This window comes from Calidris pugnax, unplaced genomic scaffold (genome assembly GCF_001431845.1).
Source record: "Calidris pugnax isolate Ruff unplaced genomic scaffold, ASM143184v1 scaffold44, whole genome shotgun sequence".
NCBI classification, from domain to species: Eukaryota; Metazoa; Chordata; class Aves; order Charadriiformes; family Scolopacidae; genus Calidris; species Calidris pugnax.
Window position 1 is genome coordinate 42,912,085 of NW_015094506.1, and position 19,522 is coordinate 42,931,606.

General features: G+C 41.2%; 1 protein-coding gene across 1 annotated transcript in view; it reads right to left on the reverse strand.

The window, feature by feature from the left end:
- Nucleotides 1-337: 337 nt before the first annotated feature.
- The window catches only part of LOC106901034 (maltase-glucoamylase, intestinal-like), a 60,698-nt gene continuing 41,513 nt past the window's right edge, over nt 338-19,522 (reverse strand). The window contains exons 16-23 of the mRNA XM_014963360.1: nt 18,487-18,635; nt 14,389-14,473; nt 11,038-11,094; nt 9,170-9,300; nt 8,256-8,344; nt 7,829-7,878; nt 3,312-3,470; nt 338-446 (exon numbers count right to left, since the gene is read on the reverse strand). Of these exons, the coding sequence (XP_014818846.1) occupies nt 387-446; nt 3,312-3,470; nt 7,829-7,878; nt 8,256-8,344; nt 9,170-9,300; nt 11,038-11,094; nt 14,389-14,473; nt 18,487-18,635 (780 nt within the window). The 3' untranslated portion in view covers nt 338-386. The remainder of the gene's footprint in view (nt 447-3,311; nt 3,471-7,828; nt 7,879-8,255; nt 8,345-9,169; nt 9,301-11,037; nt 11,095-14,388; nt 14,474-18,486; nt 18,636-19,522) is intronic.

The following is a 19,522-nucleotide window of genomic DNA, read 5'->3' on the forward strand; positions in this document are numbered from 1 at the left end:
ATTACATTGCCTCCCCCAGAACAGGGCTATGTGAGTTAAACTGACTCACTATGGGTTTTGACACCATAGGTTTGAAACCCCCCCCCCAGTGTATGCTGTCCAGAATCTGGTTCCAGCAAGAACAATTCCAAATATTATCTCTGAGGTAAGAGAACTCTTACAGGATGATTTCTTCTATGCTATTTTGAACATATATCAGTTTATAGCAATAGTCATTAGCTACTGAGCTACAGTATACTGAGATATAAATACTACATAGGAAAAGAACAGTCATCAGGTACATAAGCAATGTTTTAATGGCTAAATTTTTTTTTACATTAAAATCAAAGTAAGATCAATATCCGAGAGCCAAAGATGCTAAATTATGTCAGTATTTTCTGAGCATTCTAGTAAATCCTAATGTTGAGTTCCTGAGTAAGAGGGGCCGAAATCAATAAAGTGAGTTTCTGTGGAAAAAAAAAAAGAAAGAGAGAGACACAATATTAATTAATAACTTCATGCTAACTTAAGAAAGACCAGCTTAAAACAGAGAACAAGAAGGGGAACTTGAGTTTAGACCTTCATGATTCCCTTAACCTCATCTGGTAGGCAAGACTGACTTGGTGGCAGTATGCATTTTTCTACTGCAATATCCAATTCAACATCCTTTTTAGAAATTCAGGAACAGTTTAAAACTAATTAATAACATGAATTAAATATGAAATTATAAATACAATACCTGTCCTATTCTGTCTCCATTCAATGTTAAATTTGATGTATTTTATGCTACTCTCATAATTTCCATTTTCAGTACTTCACCGGTTTTATCTTCAGGTTTCAGAATGAATAATCTCTTAAAATGCATAATATCCATTCACACCTCTTAGCTATTTCTTTGCCCTCCCACAAATTCATGTTAACATCACGCTAACAGCCTATGCTTAGATCGCTTCTTCAAAGTATGTAATGTTTTCATCTTTCATCAGAAACAGTTGCCTATCACTACTTGGTAAACAGGAATTCCACTTCTGGAATAATTTTCCTTTTATTCAAATACAGGGCCAGATCCAGACAAAAATACTGCAGCCCCATCCAAACATTAACCCAAAAGGGCCAGGCAGCCAGGAAGGCTGCTCCAGACTGCAGGGACGTTGGGAACTACGGACATTGGGAACGTCCCAGAGCTTTCCAGCAGAGGATGCAAGTGGAAGAAAAAGGAGAACCTTCCTATGGCCAGCTTATTTATTTTATCAGCACAAGCCTGGTCAAAAGAAGTGCTCTTCCAACATCCCTGCTGCAGTTATGATACAGTTCCTGGAGCTCTTAAGATATGATACTCCAGGGGGGAAAAATAGATAAGAGACACCTAATAATAGAAAGATTCTGCAATATTACAAATGTCAGATTAGGATAGCGCTGCATGAATCGGAGAGAAAAAAGTGGCTTATTACTAAGCAAACTGCTTCTATTTATATACAAATAACTATGGCTCAATTATGCACTTAAGCACTGCTTTTAGGCAATTTCGCTTTCTGTAAAGCAAAAGCAATATGGTAGAAGCTACTTTCTACTACATCCCATCAAACAGTACAATCTTTGTGCTTGTTAAACTATTATACAGTATGTATTCTCATTAAGCCTGTGAGAAAGTGGCAAATTTGCCCTTTGGATTTTGTTATTTTTTTAATTACATGGCTTGTAAGTTTTCAAGTTCTAAACCCAAGCTGCTAATGCTTTTATTTTTTAATAGAGAGTCTAACATGAGAGGATTTTAGGTAATGCCATTACAACATCTGTACCAAGGAGGTGGGAGAGGTTTGACTGAATCGCTTAGAATCATGAGAGGAATCTATTTAGTTAGTTTAAATAATGCAATTTTTGTGCAGTTTTGGACCTTCAATTCTATAGCAGCTTGGTGTTTTTTTCTCCGTTATTTGAAGCAGTTTTTAAGTCACTGAGATCATCTTTTGCATGTAAGTGAAATGTTAAGTGATGCTTTTGTGACAAGATTTTTCGTCTTTCTTAATCATCTTTTTATGTGATGCTGTTAGTATGCAGTTATCTCTGGGATTTCTGTGATTGGTGCCTTCAAGCACATCTCAATTGAGTGTTTTCTTTACCCTGCCACATTTATGTTGCTTTCAGCTTGCTTAGAGGCAGTTTGGCTGTTAAACAATTTCTTCCCTTGAGGCAATACTGATTACACTTATTTATGACATCGTCTCTGAAAGTGAGTTTTTTACGATTCTCCAAGGCAGAAATTTATTCTCAGCAATTTTATTCCTTTACAGATTCCTTCAATAAAATAAATGTTAGGACCAGGTGCGTATAATGGGGATCACACTTTGGTTACAAATAAACCTAAATCATTTAGCCAAGTGGGTAGCGTAACATGAGACGTGACATCAATTGCTTGTTGCCTCAGCCATCTTTGGTTGAACAGTGAATTAGTGGCATCTTATAGTGTTAGTACTGGGAGTTCCCTAGACACAGACCAGTGCTGAGATGTGAGTACCACATCTCCTACAAAGTGTGCATGACCCACTTCAGCCTGATGGCTGGTGACAGGTATGGGACAAGTGACCAGAGCAGAGGAAGTTTACTCAGTGTTGCTCCTTTTGTCTGTTCTCACGTGGAAAAGGAAATTGGGACCACAGAGGCTGTTGCAGCTGTTTATTAGGGGTGTCCATCCCCTCTGGGGTGTCCCCTTGTTGGTGGCAGAGGAGCATTGCACAAGCAAGTCATGCATTTTGATCTGGGACACTGAGGCTGGACACTTTAAGATGCTGGAACTGTCACTGTTGTCTCACTGTAGTGATAGTTTCCTTAGGAACACAACAGTAAAGCAGAGATTTGCCCTGCCCTCCTCTGAAGACAGAGAGACACTCATTAAACCCAGCTATGCTGTAATCATTTTTGGCCACTAAGTAATTGTGAGAAAAGATCTCCACCACCTCTTTTCAGCAGATGATAAATAACTTTGACAACTTTTCTCATTTTATCAGAATGATAATAATGCCCATAAAACTGCTAACATTTCTCCCAGTTTGTGGAGTTCTGTCTTCTTTTCATTATTTCATTAGTTCAAAAACTTGTGTAAGCGGCAGACATTAAGTAAAAGAGAGCATATGTGTCACAGCACAGATTAAAGTTCCCAAGTTTCCTAAAACAGCTCTTTTGTTTTTTTTTCCCCCCCCTTAAAACTCAGACTGTCATATCAGTAATTGGTGTCTGGTTAGACTTGGAAATGTAAAGGGGTGTGGGTGAGAAACTGCTCGTTGACTACCCCCCTTTCCCTAAGGTTTTTCATAACTGTTCAGTGCAGCTCTTACCCCGTCCATCTCGTAAGTGAAAGTATCTCCATGGATGGCTCTTCCATTCAGAGAAACAGAATGAGGTCTCAGACTCAGGCCAAGAATTGTGATTTTGTTGTACTTCAGACTGTCAGCTCCTCGGTAGCCATTTTTAAGTATTTCTGTCTTCAGGTTTCCCTGGAAAAATCCACAGAGAAAATTTTAGGACCTCGACAACTCTTTAGAGGTGACTTACTGTTACTGTTGTTACTGTTGTGGTCTCATCTTTGTCAGTGAATGTATAGAATGTCTTCCAATATAGATATTAGAGTCTGAGATCATAAAGTAAAAACAACAGTCACATTAATTTTCACATAAGAAAGGTGTTGTGTATGATTATAAATTAACTAAAATTAGTTTATAAACTTACTAAAGTAAGACACGACATTCATTTGGAATCTTCTTGAACATGTTTTTTCTACTTGTAATCAATGCAAATTTGGCTCTTGTACCATTTACAGGGGCATATGCAAAGCCAAAATCCAGATGCAGAGATTTAATTAGTGACCTTAAGGCAGATTTAATTAACATCCAAAACTAACTGCTTTAACCCATTAGCCTGTTTCGCAAACATCAGATGCTAGATATTTTGCCCCTGTTTTATGTCCCACATCTCCACAGATCTTGTTAAAAATCTCTGTTATAGATGTCCCAGCTGTAAGGACACTGAAGGAACACTGTATATCCACAGAGATTTGTTTGTTGTACTTCTTATTTACTATATATTCCATATTTGGGGATGTACAAAGAGGACATACAAAGTCATCAAACAAATTCATTTGGATCACCAGTGACAGTAATTTCCCATACAAGCAATGAAGAGGAATCATTGCATTTGTTATGTGATCAAAGTTGTTAAGGAAATAAAGATGAATTACACTGCTCAGGAAATGATGAATTGCTATGCAATCATGACTTTTTAAAAATATGCCAAGGAGAAAACCATGATGGAACCTTTTGCATAAATTAGCTTATGTTATTTCAATGGTGCATGGTGGGAGGGGAGCAGAAGCTAGATCACAGTATTTGTTAACTTAGGGCTGTGCTTAGACTTCTTATTTCAGGGATCTACACTAAAAATAAGTGCTAATCCCCAGCACTCTGATTTAAACTGCCTAGATAAGAAATGTTGGCTGTTACGGAGCAAATGGGGAGAGGGATCTAAAAGCCTCTGGAGAATTTGTTAGGACATGTGGTGTCTTCTCACCATTGGCAGAGCTCTAGCTAGAGGGAGGTTCAGTATAGAGAGACTACAGTCATTTATTGCTCTCTCAGACGTGGGTAAGCAGGAGAACCAGCTCAAGCTGGCCACGTAGACCCAGTAAGTTCAGTGTGATGCTGAACTTGGTGACTACAGCTGTATTAATGAATAAGGTTGCAACCAAGCTCTAAAGCCCTCAGGCAGGACTCTGCAGTACACACCATTGTCCCTCTGACCAAGATCTAGAACTGAAGGTCTTGGGGAGACAGGGAGGTGACAGTCCATAGGAATGAGTGACCCCTTCCTTCCCAATAATCTAGTGGTTAATGAAGTTGCCCAGGAAGGGCCTGAGCTCTTGCCAGAGGGTGGGAACTTTCAGATAACACTCAAAGCCTCATAAATGCAAAGCGAAAAGAAGGCCTGGATCAGAGACCAGAAGCCAGGACTTTCTCCTGCACTTCTGAGCAGCGAAGTCATGATTTTTCTTTCTTACTGTCTTGCTCTGGTCCCATGAACTTCACCTTTCCCCCCACACAGACATATTTCCCCCCTGAAAACTGGACCAGTTTTATGAAGAACTCACTTTCAGGCTATTCAGTTACCTAGTGGCTAGTGTATCCTTTCAGAAGCTCCCCTTTCCTTGGGCAAGCCTTCCTAACACCATCCCTTCAGTGTAGTCTGAACTCACCTGGTACATTCTGAACACATCTGCCTTGCCTGCCACCTCTGGCGACGCAGGCAGAGTTTATGGCTCTCCCTGCTCATCCCTGAAGTAGAGCAGACCTTAGATACCTGGCTTATGTATTTTTCTAGACTGGTAGGCTTAATATATGGGGCACTTTGACTTGGGGCACTTTGACTTAGGTCACTTAGCCATTATACATGTCAAAATGGAGGTGTCAAGTGAATTAAAATACCAACTGCAGTGAGACCGAACCAGAGAACAGGCAGCTTGAATCATTCTTAAGTGCCTGCACTAGTCTTGAATTCTTCTTTGTACATCTGGGTTCTTTAAATAAAAATATCAATGAGAGAGTCTAATCCTGTAGCTGTTATTTGTGCAACACTGTGCTGGGTTCAGATTAAACGCTGTGATGTCAGACCCTATCCGTAAATCTCTTTGCGAACAAAACTTGTGTGTTCTCCTAAAACTAGGTGTGATTAAATTATTCATCCACAATTTCTTAAGAATATAGAAATGTGCAACAAATACCAAGACTTTCATACATTTTTTGTACCTCTATGATTTGCTCTTTGAGATGGATTGTTTTCTTTATAAACACATAATAAAAAATCAACATTAGAGATTATTGGAATGCAGATAGGGACTTCAGTCATGGATTTACAGGCAGAAGTCAAATATGAGCAACGAAAAATGGAAGTGCCAGTGAATCAACAATCTAATTTGCACAGATCAGAATTTAATATAAAACTGGATATTGTTTTTCTGTAGCCTTCCTGCAATAAATTGCTATACACAGACTACAGAAAGTCAAACTGATTTTTCTTCCTTTTTGCTGTTGAAATACCCTTTTTTTTTGAAGATTTTTTTTTCTTGGCAAATAAAGAAGAAAATAAATTAAAAATTAAATTTAAAGTCTAGACGTGTTTTTAGTTTCAGGAAAATATCTCACAAATATACAAGACTACTTAATAAAACCCATTGGCTTACCCTGGCTTGCTCTTGCTCCTGGAAAATATACATTCTAAGAGCAATATTACTGCTCTTAGAATGAGTGAGCATATTCTTTTTAATATTTATTTTCTGTAGACTGCTTTGGGGCTTTTAGGAATACATGGCATGAAAATCATAGAATCATAGAATCATTTTGGTTGGAAAAGAACCTTTAAGATCATCAAGTCCAACCATAAATCTAGCACTACCAAGTCCACCACTAAACCATGTCCCTTAGTCTACACATCCTTTAAATACCTCCAGGGCTGGTGACTCAACCACTTCCCTGGGAAGCCTGTTCCAATGTTTGATAACCCTTTCAGTGAAGAAATTTTTTCTGATATCGAAACTAAACCTCCGCTGGAACAACTTGTGGCCTTTTCCTCTCGTCCTATCACTTCTAACTTGGGCAAAGAGACCAACAAGCACCTCTCTACAACCTTCTTTCAGGTAGTTGCAGAGAGCAATAAGGTCTCCCTTCAGCCTCCTTTTCTCCAAGCTAAACAACCCCAGTTCCCTCAGCCACTCCTCATGAGACTTGTGCTCTACACTCTTCACCAGCTTCGTTGCCCTTATTTGAACATGCTCTAGCACCTCAATGTCTTTCTTGCAGCAAGGGGCCCAAAACTGAGCACAGTATTTGAGGTGGAGCCTCACCAGTACAGGGGGACAATCACTTCTCTGGCCACACCATTTCTGTTACAACCCAGAATGCTGTGCCACCTGGGCACACTGCTGGCTAATATTCAGCCTGCTGTCAACCAAAACCATGCCACAGTGTACACAGAACATCCTATTTCTTACCAAATGCTAGAGCTGTAGACAAAATATGATGTGTATAGATTATTGAAGCAGGTTCAGGTTTTTTACAATAACTCCCACAACTTACTATCATCTACTTAATGAGCTTCTAGTAGATTTATTTTATAGTATTTTGCTCTGTTTGGTTTTTCTACTGAGCTTTCTGAGGACATGTCTGTGCAGAAGTGAGCGCTGTGTGAAAGGCATTAGTGCACTGACCCTGAGATAATCTATTTCTGCGCAGCACGGAGCATCTGATCAGCACAGCAGGTTGCTGATAGCGTGCTGAGTCGCTCCTTGGGACACCAACCATGGGAGCACTCTCTGTGCTGTCAGACAAGGAAACGCAAGCTAAAGAAGTGAGACTACATAATTCTCTGGGCAACAAAATATAAACTTCAAGCGATGAAAATTAAAAAGTTGCTGGGATATCCTGAAGAGAGGAATGTAGCCTTCCCCCACCCATCAGACTGAAAATGTTCCCAGGAGAAAGACAAGGTCCCTCATCTCCAGAAGCTGTGACTTAGAAAAAATATAAAAATCTGAGCTGAAAAAGTGGATTTTCAGATTCACAATACATGGGGGACGTTAATGATGTGTCACCATGATACTCAATGAAGCAGACACAAAACTGCAGCATTATAGTTGGGTTATTTTGTAGCTGTCTGTAAATTAAAACACTGGATAGCTTACTGGATTTAAAGGCTGAGCTACGAGAAAAAAGCTTTCCAGAGAAAAGTTAGACATCACCACCTTACAATGACTATAAAGATTACAGCTACTGGTATGTACGTAGGTACCTTGTATGTTGCTACTTACTTTGCTGAATGTATATTTAGCCAAGAAGTAGTTCTCATTTTCAATAGTATCTGTCAAAACACAAAGCAAGGAGGCTTGGTATCAAAACAAGGAGCAAAATCTATAAGCAGTTCACTTGAATGGTAGAGAGTGGCTAACATTGGATTTGTAGGCTGTTTAATCTCTACCTCTGGTCTTAGGGTGATCTCAGGAGAACATGACATGAGTGATTGCCCTCTCTAGCAGATCAGCTGTTCCCGGTGTCACACCTTTCTCATACCAAAACGCTGATTTCAAGAGCGATCTGAGTTTCACCTTTCTAACGTTCAACTTCGGGTCAGTTCTCCAGCTATTACTAGCAGGAGTCAGTGCCATTATACTGCTGAAAAGGTGGCCTGAGGACAGCCCCGTGTACAGACACTGCTTCACAGCAGAGGACCAGGCTTACCGATTGAATCACCATCATCCCAGAAGAGAGACCCAGAAGCTTCTCCTTGTTCATCCAGGGCAATAATGAGCCCAAATGGGTTCAGACGGCTGTTGAAAAACACATTGAGAAGTGTCAGTACAAACTTGTGGGCACCATCCCTCCCAAGTTATTTAACAAAAACTTCTGAACACAATTATCTCCAATTTTAAGGTTATAAAAAAAAGCCTCAAGAGAAGAATGACAACCATGTTCACCAAAAGGGCTTCTGAAATGATGATGAAAACTTTGCCTTGTCTTGTCCCACAGTATAAAATTCCCACCTTCTGAGTTCTTGTGTGAACAAGTTTCTCCTTCTTTAGTGGCCTTAATGTTTGATAACAGGACAGTCTGGGAGGCAACTGGTCACTAGTGCTACCTTACTATGGTTTGGACTGGTTGTTGCACAGTGATGTTCCCTTCCTTCCCGACTCACATTAGCTTCTGAGCGCGGTTCAGGCTTGAGACCAGTATATTACCTATTGGCATAGGGAAATAATTTTCTTCAAAAGAGATTTGAGCTTTTCCACCTCGCCCATTGCATTTGATAAATTTATCCGAGGCGAAGTTTTGCATTTTCCCCTAGCATTTGTTTACTTTGAATGACTGACAGCAGGTCAGCGTGGCAGTAAGAGGTGCAAAAGCTTTTCTGAGCGTAACCATGGAGCCAGGAGTAGGTTTCAGCTGTGCAAACAGTGACGTGGGTCACATCTGGGGTGGCTTCCCCTAATGCAATGGAGCCAATAGTAGGATAAAAATATCATGCTTATCGCCTGGGATGGCAGCTGAGAGCAGCAGATAGCCTCTCTTCTGCACTTTCTTTTGATTGCTTTTTTGGCTGTCTTTGGGTCTGACCCACTCTGTCATTGTTTGGCAATGAACACAGATGACATTACCTCTTAGTTGTGGTCGTGGCTGGTGCCTGTTGTGGCAGGATGTAGCCTCCACGGATGAACAGAGGGATCTTGCTCAATGGGGCATCCACAGTGGCATAATTCTTGATCCAGGTACTTGGCACTTTACGACCCTACCACAAAAATTAATGAAGTTAAAAAACCCACAAATCTGGGCACTCTGCATTGTGCCAATATACCACTGAAAAAGAGACCGAGGGGTACATTTTCATCTCAATCATTCAACACATCAGTGAAAATCCAAACAAAAAAAGCAGATCTCAGGGGTATTATTCCAGTTCCTTTTTTAACATGAAAGAGGATCTAGCCCCTGCAGTTATGCATATGCATGAGATAGAAGGATCATGAATGAAAGATGGCAAATCATCTTTAAAAATGGTATCATTATTCCATATGCTGTGAAAAAAAAATAATCCTCATCAGGACTCTAAGCAAAAAGCAAAAGAAACTTTTGCTTCCTCTTTTTATGCATATGGAGCCTGTCACATTTCAGTTTAAGGTAAGTGATTCATAATCATTTGGGAATGTAAACTGTAGATTTTCTTCTCTTTTAAGGACAAGTATTCCCTTTCAAAAGGTAATTACAGCATTCAATGAATAAAATTCGTATATGTGTAGACAACCCGCATTAAGTTCTCTGCATCATTCCTTTCTGGTCTAATGCCTCAAAACCAGGTGTAGGCAAGGCTCCCATACAGAGTAGATAACAGGAAAGCTTTGCGCTTGCCCTCTGTAAATGGTAATTATAAGTTAGAGTAAGTATCCAGGCTTGGTTTTGGATAAGCACCATCTGTATGGCAAATACGTGCCAAATGCTGGGAGCTGAGCCTTGCTAATGCTGGGGACATGCCCCATAGGCAGGACAAGGGACCCCGGGATGACTGTCCCCATGCCCAGCCCAGCAAGGGGGACCCAGGGGGAATCACAACAAGGAGAGCTGAACAAAATGCTTGACCCCACTGTGCCTCAGTCTTACAAAAACAGAAAAGGGTTGGATGAATATCTATCTGGGGACAGCAGCCAAATGCTGAAAATGACCAAACTTCTTTAAAAATAAGTCTGAATTTCCTCTGAGAGCATTTCTGTCCTGCCCACTGCTCTGCCAGTCCCTCAGGGTAGTCAACAACATCCTGGTGCTCCTGGGCTCACATTTCCGAAAGCTCTCAGCATTAGTTTAACCACTCCTGTTGAAGCCAATGCTGGTCTCATCCTCCAGACTGCAGCAGAGCGTAGCTGGGTTGAAACTGAGCACTTTTGGAAATGCGGTCCTGGGGATGGTGTTCGAAAGGGCAACACTTGTAGTCCCTGAAACTAAAAGGGGCTGACATTTTCCAGGGTGCAAATTGTTCTGCATCTCTTGGAAGCATCTTTCAGAGGGGAGCCTCACCCTGCTCTCTCAATATGCCTTCTGTCAAAAGTCAGGCATGTGCAAAACTGCACGCACAGAATGGTTTGCAGCATGTTCTTGGGGGTATGACTCAGGTTTCTGTCTCTGTTTCTGTGCAGGGAAGTGCATCAGTAAAAGATTTAAAACTTGCAATAAGGAGAGTATGGGAGGTTGGGGAGAGAAAGAAATCTTGACAGTTTCATCAATTTCTAGGCTGCTCTTGAAAATTCAGTTCTCTGTGTCTTAGAGCTCTACAAACCAAAAATAGAAAATAAAATGCTACTGAAAGCTATGTAATTTACTCTCCCAGCTAGCCTGGTGTAGACTTTTTGTGCTCTAGTTTTCTTAAACACAGATGCTGAGGTAAAAATACTGCTGAACATTGCTAAAAGTTATTTTGCTGGAATTGTACCATTTCAAATTATGTAAAAAATGTAAGAAACGAAATCTTAAAAATACATACCGTGTAGAAGTCGTACCAACGTGCTTCAGGGAAGTATACATCCACAGATCTTGCTCCCTGTAATTGTTATAAAATGATTAAAGTCTTTTTTCTTCTTGCATTTTTGCTATTACATTAGCTTTATTATATTTGTGCATGGAGAGATGTATGCTGAATATTCTAATAACATCAAATCCTGGGTATTATGGCTGAGTTATTATAATAGCAGTAGACTAGTGCTGCTAATCTATAACACTAAACAGATGATCGTACCCTATTTGGGGGGTTTTTACTGCCATTCCATGGGATGAGTCAATGTTATATGATTATCTTGGTCTAGTACATAGCTCTATGTCTTGCAAATGTAACTGGCCTAGGTCAACTCCTCTAATGCCTGAGCAATCCCAGTGGCAGATCTATGGCAGCCTTTGCAAGACAGGACTTCACATCTGATGGTGGAGTTGGGAGACACCAATGCTCAGTGCCTCTTGCACCATTTCTGCTGCAGAAACAAGCAGAGAGTAAGGTCTGGCAAGGAGGACACGCAGATACTTGTCTTCTTGACAAAAATTTAAAGTTGCAGATAAATAATAATAAATAATATGCTGCTAATTGCACAATTGATTTATGTGGTTTTGCAGGATGTGTTGTATCATATTGCTGCAGGGATGAGACCATGCTAAAGGCGCTTAGGATGAGTAACTCCAGGAAAAGTTGGAATCAAAACATACTTCCTTTTTGTTGTCACGAGTTGCTTATTCTCACAAACAGATTAATTTTGATTCTCAAAAGAGATGCCTGCCCCTTTGCAGAATTATGCTTTACCCCCAAGATCTACCCCAGGGAGCAAGAGAAGCATGAGAAGTAAAGATGAAAGAGAAGGGTTAAGGCAAAGTGACCATTTGACATTTTAGTGATTTTATACATACATACATATATATATATATATATATAAAAAAAAAAACCAAACAAAGGAAGGAGGAAGAAATAACTGATTTATGAAAGTATGCAAAGCTCACATTAGAATACAAGAATTGCTAAACTGGAATTTCTGTTGTCCTGCAGCCTGTCTCCCACAGTGGGCAGTGCTAGGTGTTTGAGGCAAAGTGTCCTAGTGCTGCAGTAAGGAAGGTTGGAGTAGTTTGCTCTGTTTGTTTAGATCTTACCAGCTGTTTAACAAATAAAAGTAGGCTTAGCCTATAAAGTGCCTTGCAAACTTGAAGGAAAAACCCTATAAAGTCAAGATGTTCCTCTCTCCATGTTTTCTCTGCATTATTATGACAACCCTGGATATTCTGGTCTGCGAAGTGTGTAACTACCATCTGAGTCATGACTCCCTAGATAACAAGCCAGTGTGTAAGGCTTGCTTTTGATGGCTGTCTCACTTGCTCATACCCTAGGACTCAAAGAGTGAAGGGAAAGATTAGGTATTAGGAAGAAATTCTTTTCTGTGAGGGTGGTGAGGCACTGGAACAGGTTGCCCAGAGAAGATGTGGATGCCCCATCCCTGGAGGTGTTCAAGACCAGGCTGGATGGGGCTTTGAGCACCCTGGTAAGCAACCTCCTAGTGGGAGGTGTCCCTGCCCATGGCAGGGGAGTGGGAACTCAATGATTTTTAAGGTCGCTTCCAACCGAAATCATTCTATGATTCTATGAAAGCTATTCCTGGCTCAAAGGTAAAGCTGTCTGCAACCCATCTTCTCTAGACAAACGTGTGCCATGCTGTGGTTTGACACAGTAACTGTTGGCCTGCAATGCCAGGGCAAGGGGCTCACAGCTCTCCTCTGGTCCCTGCCCTGCTAGCTGGCACAAGCCCTGCCTACCACCTCTCTTCCACCAGGAGATCCAGATACATGTTGCCTCCAATGCTCTGCTTCCTTATAATGTTCCCTTTCATTCACCTCTTTGCAGGAAGAGGTGTCCAGACCTGTCACCCTCTCTTCCTGGGAAGGCTTCTCTCACATCTTTCTGGTCTGAGACCCTGTGAAATCTCTTTGTTAGTCAGCAGCTATTAGAAACCTGGGGGACTCTGAAGATAAAGGACTGATGAATGAAGTGCCTCAAAGGAGTAAGAACAGTTTTAGATGCAAGAATAAGAATTTCATTTTAAATTCAGAGAGGCACAAGGGCTGGTTAAAACAAGGTGACTAACCATGGCCTGTTTATGTGTTTGATCATCAGCAAGGTCTAGAAAAATCATAGAATCATTTAGGTTGGAAAAGACCCTTGGGATCATCAAGCCCAACCATCTACCCTACTGTACAAAGTTCTCCCCTGCACCATATCCCCCAACAGGACATCTAAACAACTCTTAAACACATCCAAGGATGGTGACTCAACCGCCTCCCTGGGCAGCCTGTTCGAATGCCTGACTACTCTTTCGGTGAAAAACTCTTTCCTAATGTTCAGTTTAAACCTACCCTGTTGGAGCTTGAAGCCGTTCCCTCTTGTTCTATCACTAATTACCTGTAAGAAGAGACCAGCACCAACCTCTCTACAGAGAGTGATGAGGTCTCCCCTCAGCCTCCTCTTCCTCAAACTAAGCAGTCCCAGCTCCTTCAATCGCTCTTTGTACAATTTGTTCTCCAAACCCTTCACCAGCTTCGTTGCCCTCCCCTGCACTCGTTCCAGCACCTCGATATCTCTCTTGTATTGAGGTGCCCAAAACTGGACACAATACTGCAGGTGTGGCCTGGCAGCACGCTGATGGCAAACAGCTCTAGGACACATCCCATGCAAACGTTTAGCTCTGCTCAGACATACCTTGCTGGTGGGGCAATGAGAGAAACCCACCTCTGCTCCAGCCCAGCAGTGAGAGCCCTGACCCAAGCCCCGTGCCCAGCATGGCCATAGGAAAATGCTGCTTTTTAAAACCTGTCCTATCAGCAGCTAACATTGTCATTCCTGTTTCTGTAATGATTGTGTTTGCCTGCGAGGCTGGGAAACTCCTATCACAGCCCTTGGGATGCTGCAGTTCCAAAACACGGTGGGTGAGCGGTTATGTGGAAACCAGCCTGCTTTAATATCTGCATGTCTCTTCCTGGCTCAACAATTACTGCTCTGTGTGTGTCCTTGGAGGGAGCTGTCAGCACAGTGACGGGAGCAGGCGAGGGGCAGCATCCAGCCTGTTTACATCCATTCAGCGCTTGGAGAAGCAGGGAAATGCCATGCCCTCACTTTCATCCTCCCACTTCACGCACTGGGCAGCTCTGCACTGTCTGTGCTGCTCAGAAACGCCTTCTGCAGGCTCTGACAGTGGAGGGAAGAAATGGGTGGATGTGAGCAAACATGCCCTGAATGTCATCCAATGCCCTAAGCGCAGCTCATTTCTTTTATTCCAGCACGATGGCATTTTTTAATTACAGTACTTGCCTCTTCAAGAACGGGAGCAATCATAAAAGCAGGTCCCCAAAGGAAGGCAGTATCAATTCCATGAGTCTGCTGATCAGTGGTAAATCTAGTGTTGAAAAAGTGAGATATGAAATGTTAATTCACATTTTTATGGAACTCGCAGAATATTTTGGTATTACTCACTGTGACAAGAAATCTGTTTCCTCAAGACAACCTTCAACATATCCAAATATTTTTCCTGTTTGAGGCAATACCAAAAGCTGGACAGAAATTCAAAAATTACAGTAGCACCTACCGTACTGGAGCAGGCTAGAACCCTCCCAAAATGCTGGAGCTGATTTTTTTTCAGAATAGCAGCAGTGGGAAAACAACTAAATTTCTGTCCAGTGGGTTGAGACTTCATCAAGGGAGTCAAAGAGCAGGATAAGGGCCAGGACAAGGAGAGGGAACATGGAGGAATAACACTGTGCTCTAGGATCTAAAGCATTTGTGAAAATCATTGGATTTGACTTCCCGCACCTTTCACAGATTTACATTAGAAATCTTTTGCAGGAGAAACACAAAGCAACATTCGTACATATTGCAATTTTTAGCTGCCTTTCCTCAATGGATGAAAACTTAAGGAATTCAATCCATTTTATTCAATGCATTAAAATAGTTTTGGATTCTGGTCATGTCCCTCGGAGAGCTTACAGTCCCTTTTGCCTGGCAGCATCTGCCAGCCTGGGAAGAGTTCTCTATTCCACCGTGCATCAGCTAATGAGAATATTGAATAGCACCTGGCAAAGAGGAGAGATCCTCCCCATCTCAGGACCCTCCACTCTTCTGGCATAAAATCCTTGAGAATTTAAATAGCCTTTCAATCTTTTGTAGCCTATCTCTGGGGAAATTCATAACATTCCCTAGTTAGAATGTCACATGTTCCCTAGTAAGAATGTCACATGAAATCAAATCAAATCTTCTAAAATCAAAGTACTTTATACCTTCTTCTTTCTCCTGCTCCTTTTCCCCCTTTCCCATTCAACAGCCCTGCTGCCATGTCAAGATGGCAACTGGGCTGGTTTACCATCATTTGTTTTTGACAAATTCACACTGGCTGTTGCACATTAATGTGTTGCTCTCTTAGGAAGTACAAATTATTTGTTTAAAAATGTATTTACTGTGTCTGTGCAACTTACTTTGTGGCTATCCCTGTCTAAAGACAGGTTTCTGTTGTGCGCTGGCTGGAGCAGAATGGCTCCGTGTCAGTGTCCTGCTCTGACACCCTGCCTGCTCATGGCACAGGCATACACTGCACCCAGCCCAGACTCAGATAAATTACCCCAAATGAGCAAAAAAACCTTGGCAAAAAAAAAAAAAGGCATCTATTCAGTGTTTGGATTTCTAAAATATTGCAAGTTTAGGGGAGTACATGGAACTCAGGAAAAAGCGTTCTTGAAGGCATGCCTCAGGCTCTGCCTGAAAGAAACCTCAATTTATTCAGAGTTCCTTTTCCTTTCAAAAACAGCAGCTCTTTTGGACACCTAATCTTGGTCATTACTGCATTTTGGCATAATGCTTTGTAAATATTTAGTAGGATGTGAGTTTTGACTAATTACCTTGTCTTAAAGTTTTTGAAACATAAAACATTAGTTTTTCTTGTCATCTCAGTAGCTTATCAGTATTGTTAATTTTGCTCTAATAAAATTGTAATACTGATTCAATATACTTTGTTGTGGGAGATTTCAGGAGAAAAAGCCAATCAAGAGATTATGGCCAAAGAGAAGTTGATCTTATTTTCACATGGAAGCAAGTCTCACCATCTAACTCAGCATTATTTTCTCTTGCAATGATGGCAACCACAAGCATCAATTCAGCAAACAAAGGAACTTTCCCATTTTGAAACTATAAGCCATTAATCCATATCTGTGATCTATGAAAGGTGCTTAATATCATCTACATGCTTCCTATTGTCAGATGCCAACCTCTCTTCTCTCTTATTTTTCCCCTGTTCAGCCATTAAGCAGATCTTTCCCTTCCAGTAATGGACTATCACTTCCCAGTCTTTTTGGACAGCTGAGCTACTGGCGCTTCTCTTTCACTGAGTGAAAGCCTCAGAGGCCCCTAAAATGCTTATAGGAATCTACTGAGATGTTGTTCTTCTTTGTTATTTGAAATGAGCACCTAAATATTTGAAACGAAATGAAAAATCTGAAATGACCACATGAAATAGCTATTGCTTGGAGACTCCCCAGGAAGAATTGCTTTCATGGTGAGCCTTGTGAACTCATAACAGTTCCACCTGAAAAACGAGTGTGGGTTTTTTTAGCTCTCCTTTGTATTTGTTACAAGGGAAAGGTTTGATGTAAAATACCATCATCCACACATTGAAAATTCTGTTTCACTTCTCTCTTTCTCTAAACCCCACATTGCTCCTCCTGTTAGGGTCTGGGTCACTTTCTCTTCTTGAGCAGAACCACTGAACCAATGAATATTAATTGGAAATGGTAAGAAATACTCATTATGTAACAATAGTAACCAGAATTATCTAATAATAGCAAGAAATACTTTTAAGCGATTTTAACATCTGACTATGGCAACATTAGCAAGTAGTGTGCCCACTAGGATAGGACCTGAGTAGTGAAACAGTTTGTGATGATCTCCTGATGCCTACACCCCCTATATGCATTTTAGAGGTTTTATTTCCTAGTAATCCAGGTCTGGTCCCACTGACTAAATTCCGATCAATGGCTGGAGCACACCTTTCAGCTCAGTTTCACTCGATGGAAGCTTCAGCTGGTGCATCTGAGACTGCTCCACAATCCAAATCAAAGCAAATTTAGAAATTTGGAGATGTGGCTCAAACAGAGCACAAGTATGCTGGGAACAGTCAGAAAGGCAGCTTTAACTTCACTGAAGAAATTCTGTTTTAGCAGAGATTTAGCTAATATTAATGCTGAAATTAACTCAGTCATTTTCAATATTAACACAAATCTCATTAAGTGAAAATAGAACCAAAATAAATACTTGAAACAGCATATAGCCCCTTGTAAGACATCAGTACCTATAAAATTTCTCCTTAATATAACCCAGTTAAATAAGGTAGCAGAGTAGGAAGGGGAAGGATGCTGCTTTTAAAATTTATCAGTTAGCCATTACATTGAGTAGGCAAAACAGGTTTTGTGCATATCCTTTCCATACTCAAATGGTTTGCACTTTAGTGTAATCTCAGTTTAATTTGCAAAAAATGCCTTACCCTTTAACCAAAATGTTTTTAACCTACAGCGAAAAAGAACATTAAACAGTCCAGGACGTAGCCTGCACCTGTGAGACTGAACCGTGTCAGAGCTTTGGGCAGTAGCCTTTCAGATGTATTATTATTTGCACTCCTTTTGCTCAAGTCTTTGCATAAAGCATTCTGAAGTAGAAAATTTACCAAAAGCAGGTTAAGAGCTAATTAAGAGGTGCTGAGAGGGGAAACTAAACCTCACTTTCATCCCTGCCTTTTTCTAAACTGAAAAAATGATTTGTTCCAAAAATCTGTGGTCACATTTTCTGAGGGGTTTTTCAGCCTGTATTTATTAATCTTGGGTTTGCACCTGCTTCTACGCTCAGACATCTCTGTCTCTGTTTTCTCTGTGCAATTTGTGGACACAGATGTAGGTTTCATACATAGCATGCAGATGCAAGTGCTAAATTGGAAAATGCAAATGCTGTGGATGATTGGAAAATGGAAAGTTCTCTGTATGAGGCCATCTTGACATTGTGGACCAGCATACAGATTTTATAGATTTAATTCAAATACAGAAAATACAGGTATGTGATTCTTAGTTTTAAAATTAAAAAGAACTGCATATTTGCCTAAAACAAGAAATTTTCAGAATTCCCCTTGCTTAGACTATTTCCCCCACTGGAAAAAAAAAGATACAGGTTATATTTTAGTGACAATCCATTGCATATAATAAAAGCTATTTTTGTGCATATAATTTGATTAGATTTCATTGTAAAACTGTTCTTTTTAAGAGAGAGCATGCAGCAATATTACTGTGACTGTTCTCAAACAGCTATCGACTAGCTCATACATAGAAACTCAACTACTTTTGTGAGTAAAATATGGCAAGAAAGAGAGTCCAAACTCACTCGTGCATCAGGGACCGCGCCACCGTGTTTCCGTGGACATGAGACTCGTAGAACAAGGTGTACAGGTATGGCAGCAGCGAGTACCTGATCCGAAGGGTAGCACGAGCTATCTTGGCAAACTCCTTACCGAACACCGCTGGGTCTTGTTCCTGTTAAGGAAAGGCTTTGATTTGTACTGAGCATTATAACCGGGGACCGCAAATTCAACAGGGAGCCTGCGTGACACCTAAGGAGAGCTGCGGCTAACATGATGCTACTAAAGTAAATGTTTAAATAAGAAAAAGCAAACTGATTTGCAAACTGGAAGACGTGTTAAGAACAACATCCGTTATCACCAAACTAATATTTGTCTAAAATTTTTCGAAGTGAAAAATTCCAGTGAGTTCAGAGAGATCAGGCCCCTCCGCGGTGTCTGTGAGCCATCTGCAGCCATCCCTAACCTCGTGATGGGAGGGGAGCTGGGCTTCCGTGTCTGTGCTTGAGAACAGACACCCTGTCTCTAGAAATTAATTTGTCCTGGAGATGCAAGCCCTCCGGGACAGAGAAGGTGAAACACAGGAAAGACAGAAGACTGATAATCTGCAAAACAAAGGCAAAAGCATAATCACGTTGGCGAGGAACATAAAAAGGCAAACCTATTTAAAAGAGTAAATTCATGGCCCTGCTGAAACCAACAGGAATGACTGAAGTCACTGTTTGTGGTGTGGAAAACATTTCATCCATACAAAGAAACCTGGTTTCTCCTCCCGTGCTCACCATTTTAGGATGCCCTGACTGCAGGGAACACCACACATCAATAGTGTCCCTCGCCTCCTCGCTGCCAGCGACGCTCTCCTGGGAGAGAGGGCATGTGTGCTGGGTCCCACCAACAAGAGGGACAGGTTCAAGCAATCTGCCTACACTCATTGGCTGCTTCTGATCTACTTCAAGACTCTCTCATCTCTCCCCTGCAATGGGATGTGGAGCATGCAGCCCGGGGCACTGCTGGTACGGGAAAGAGCTACATCTCCTTTAACTCCTCCTGTCCGACCTTCTC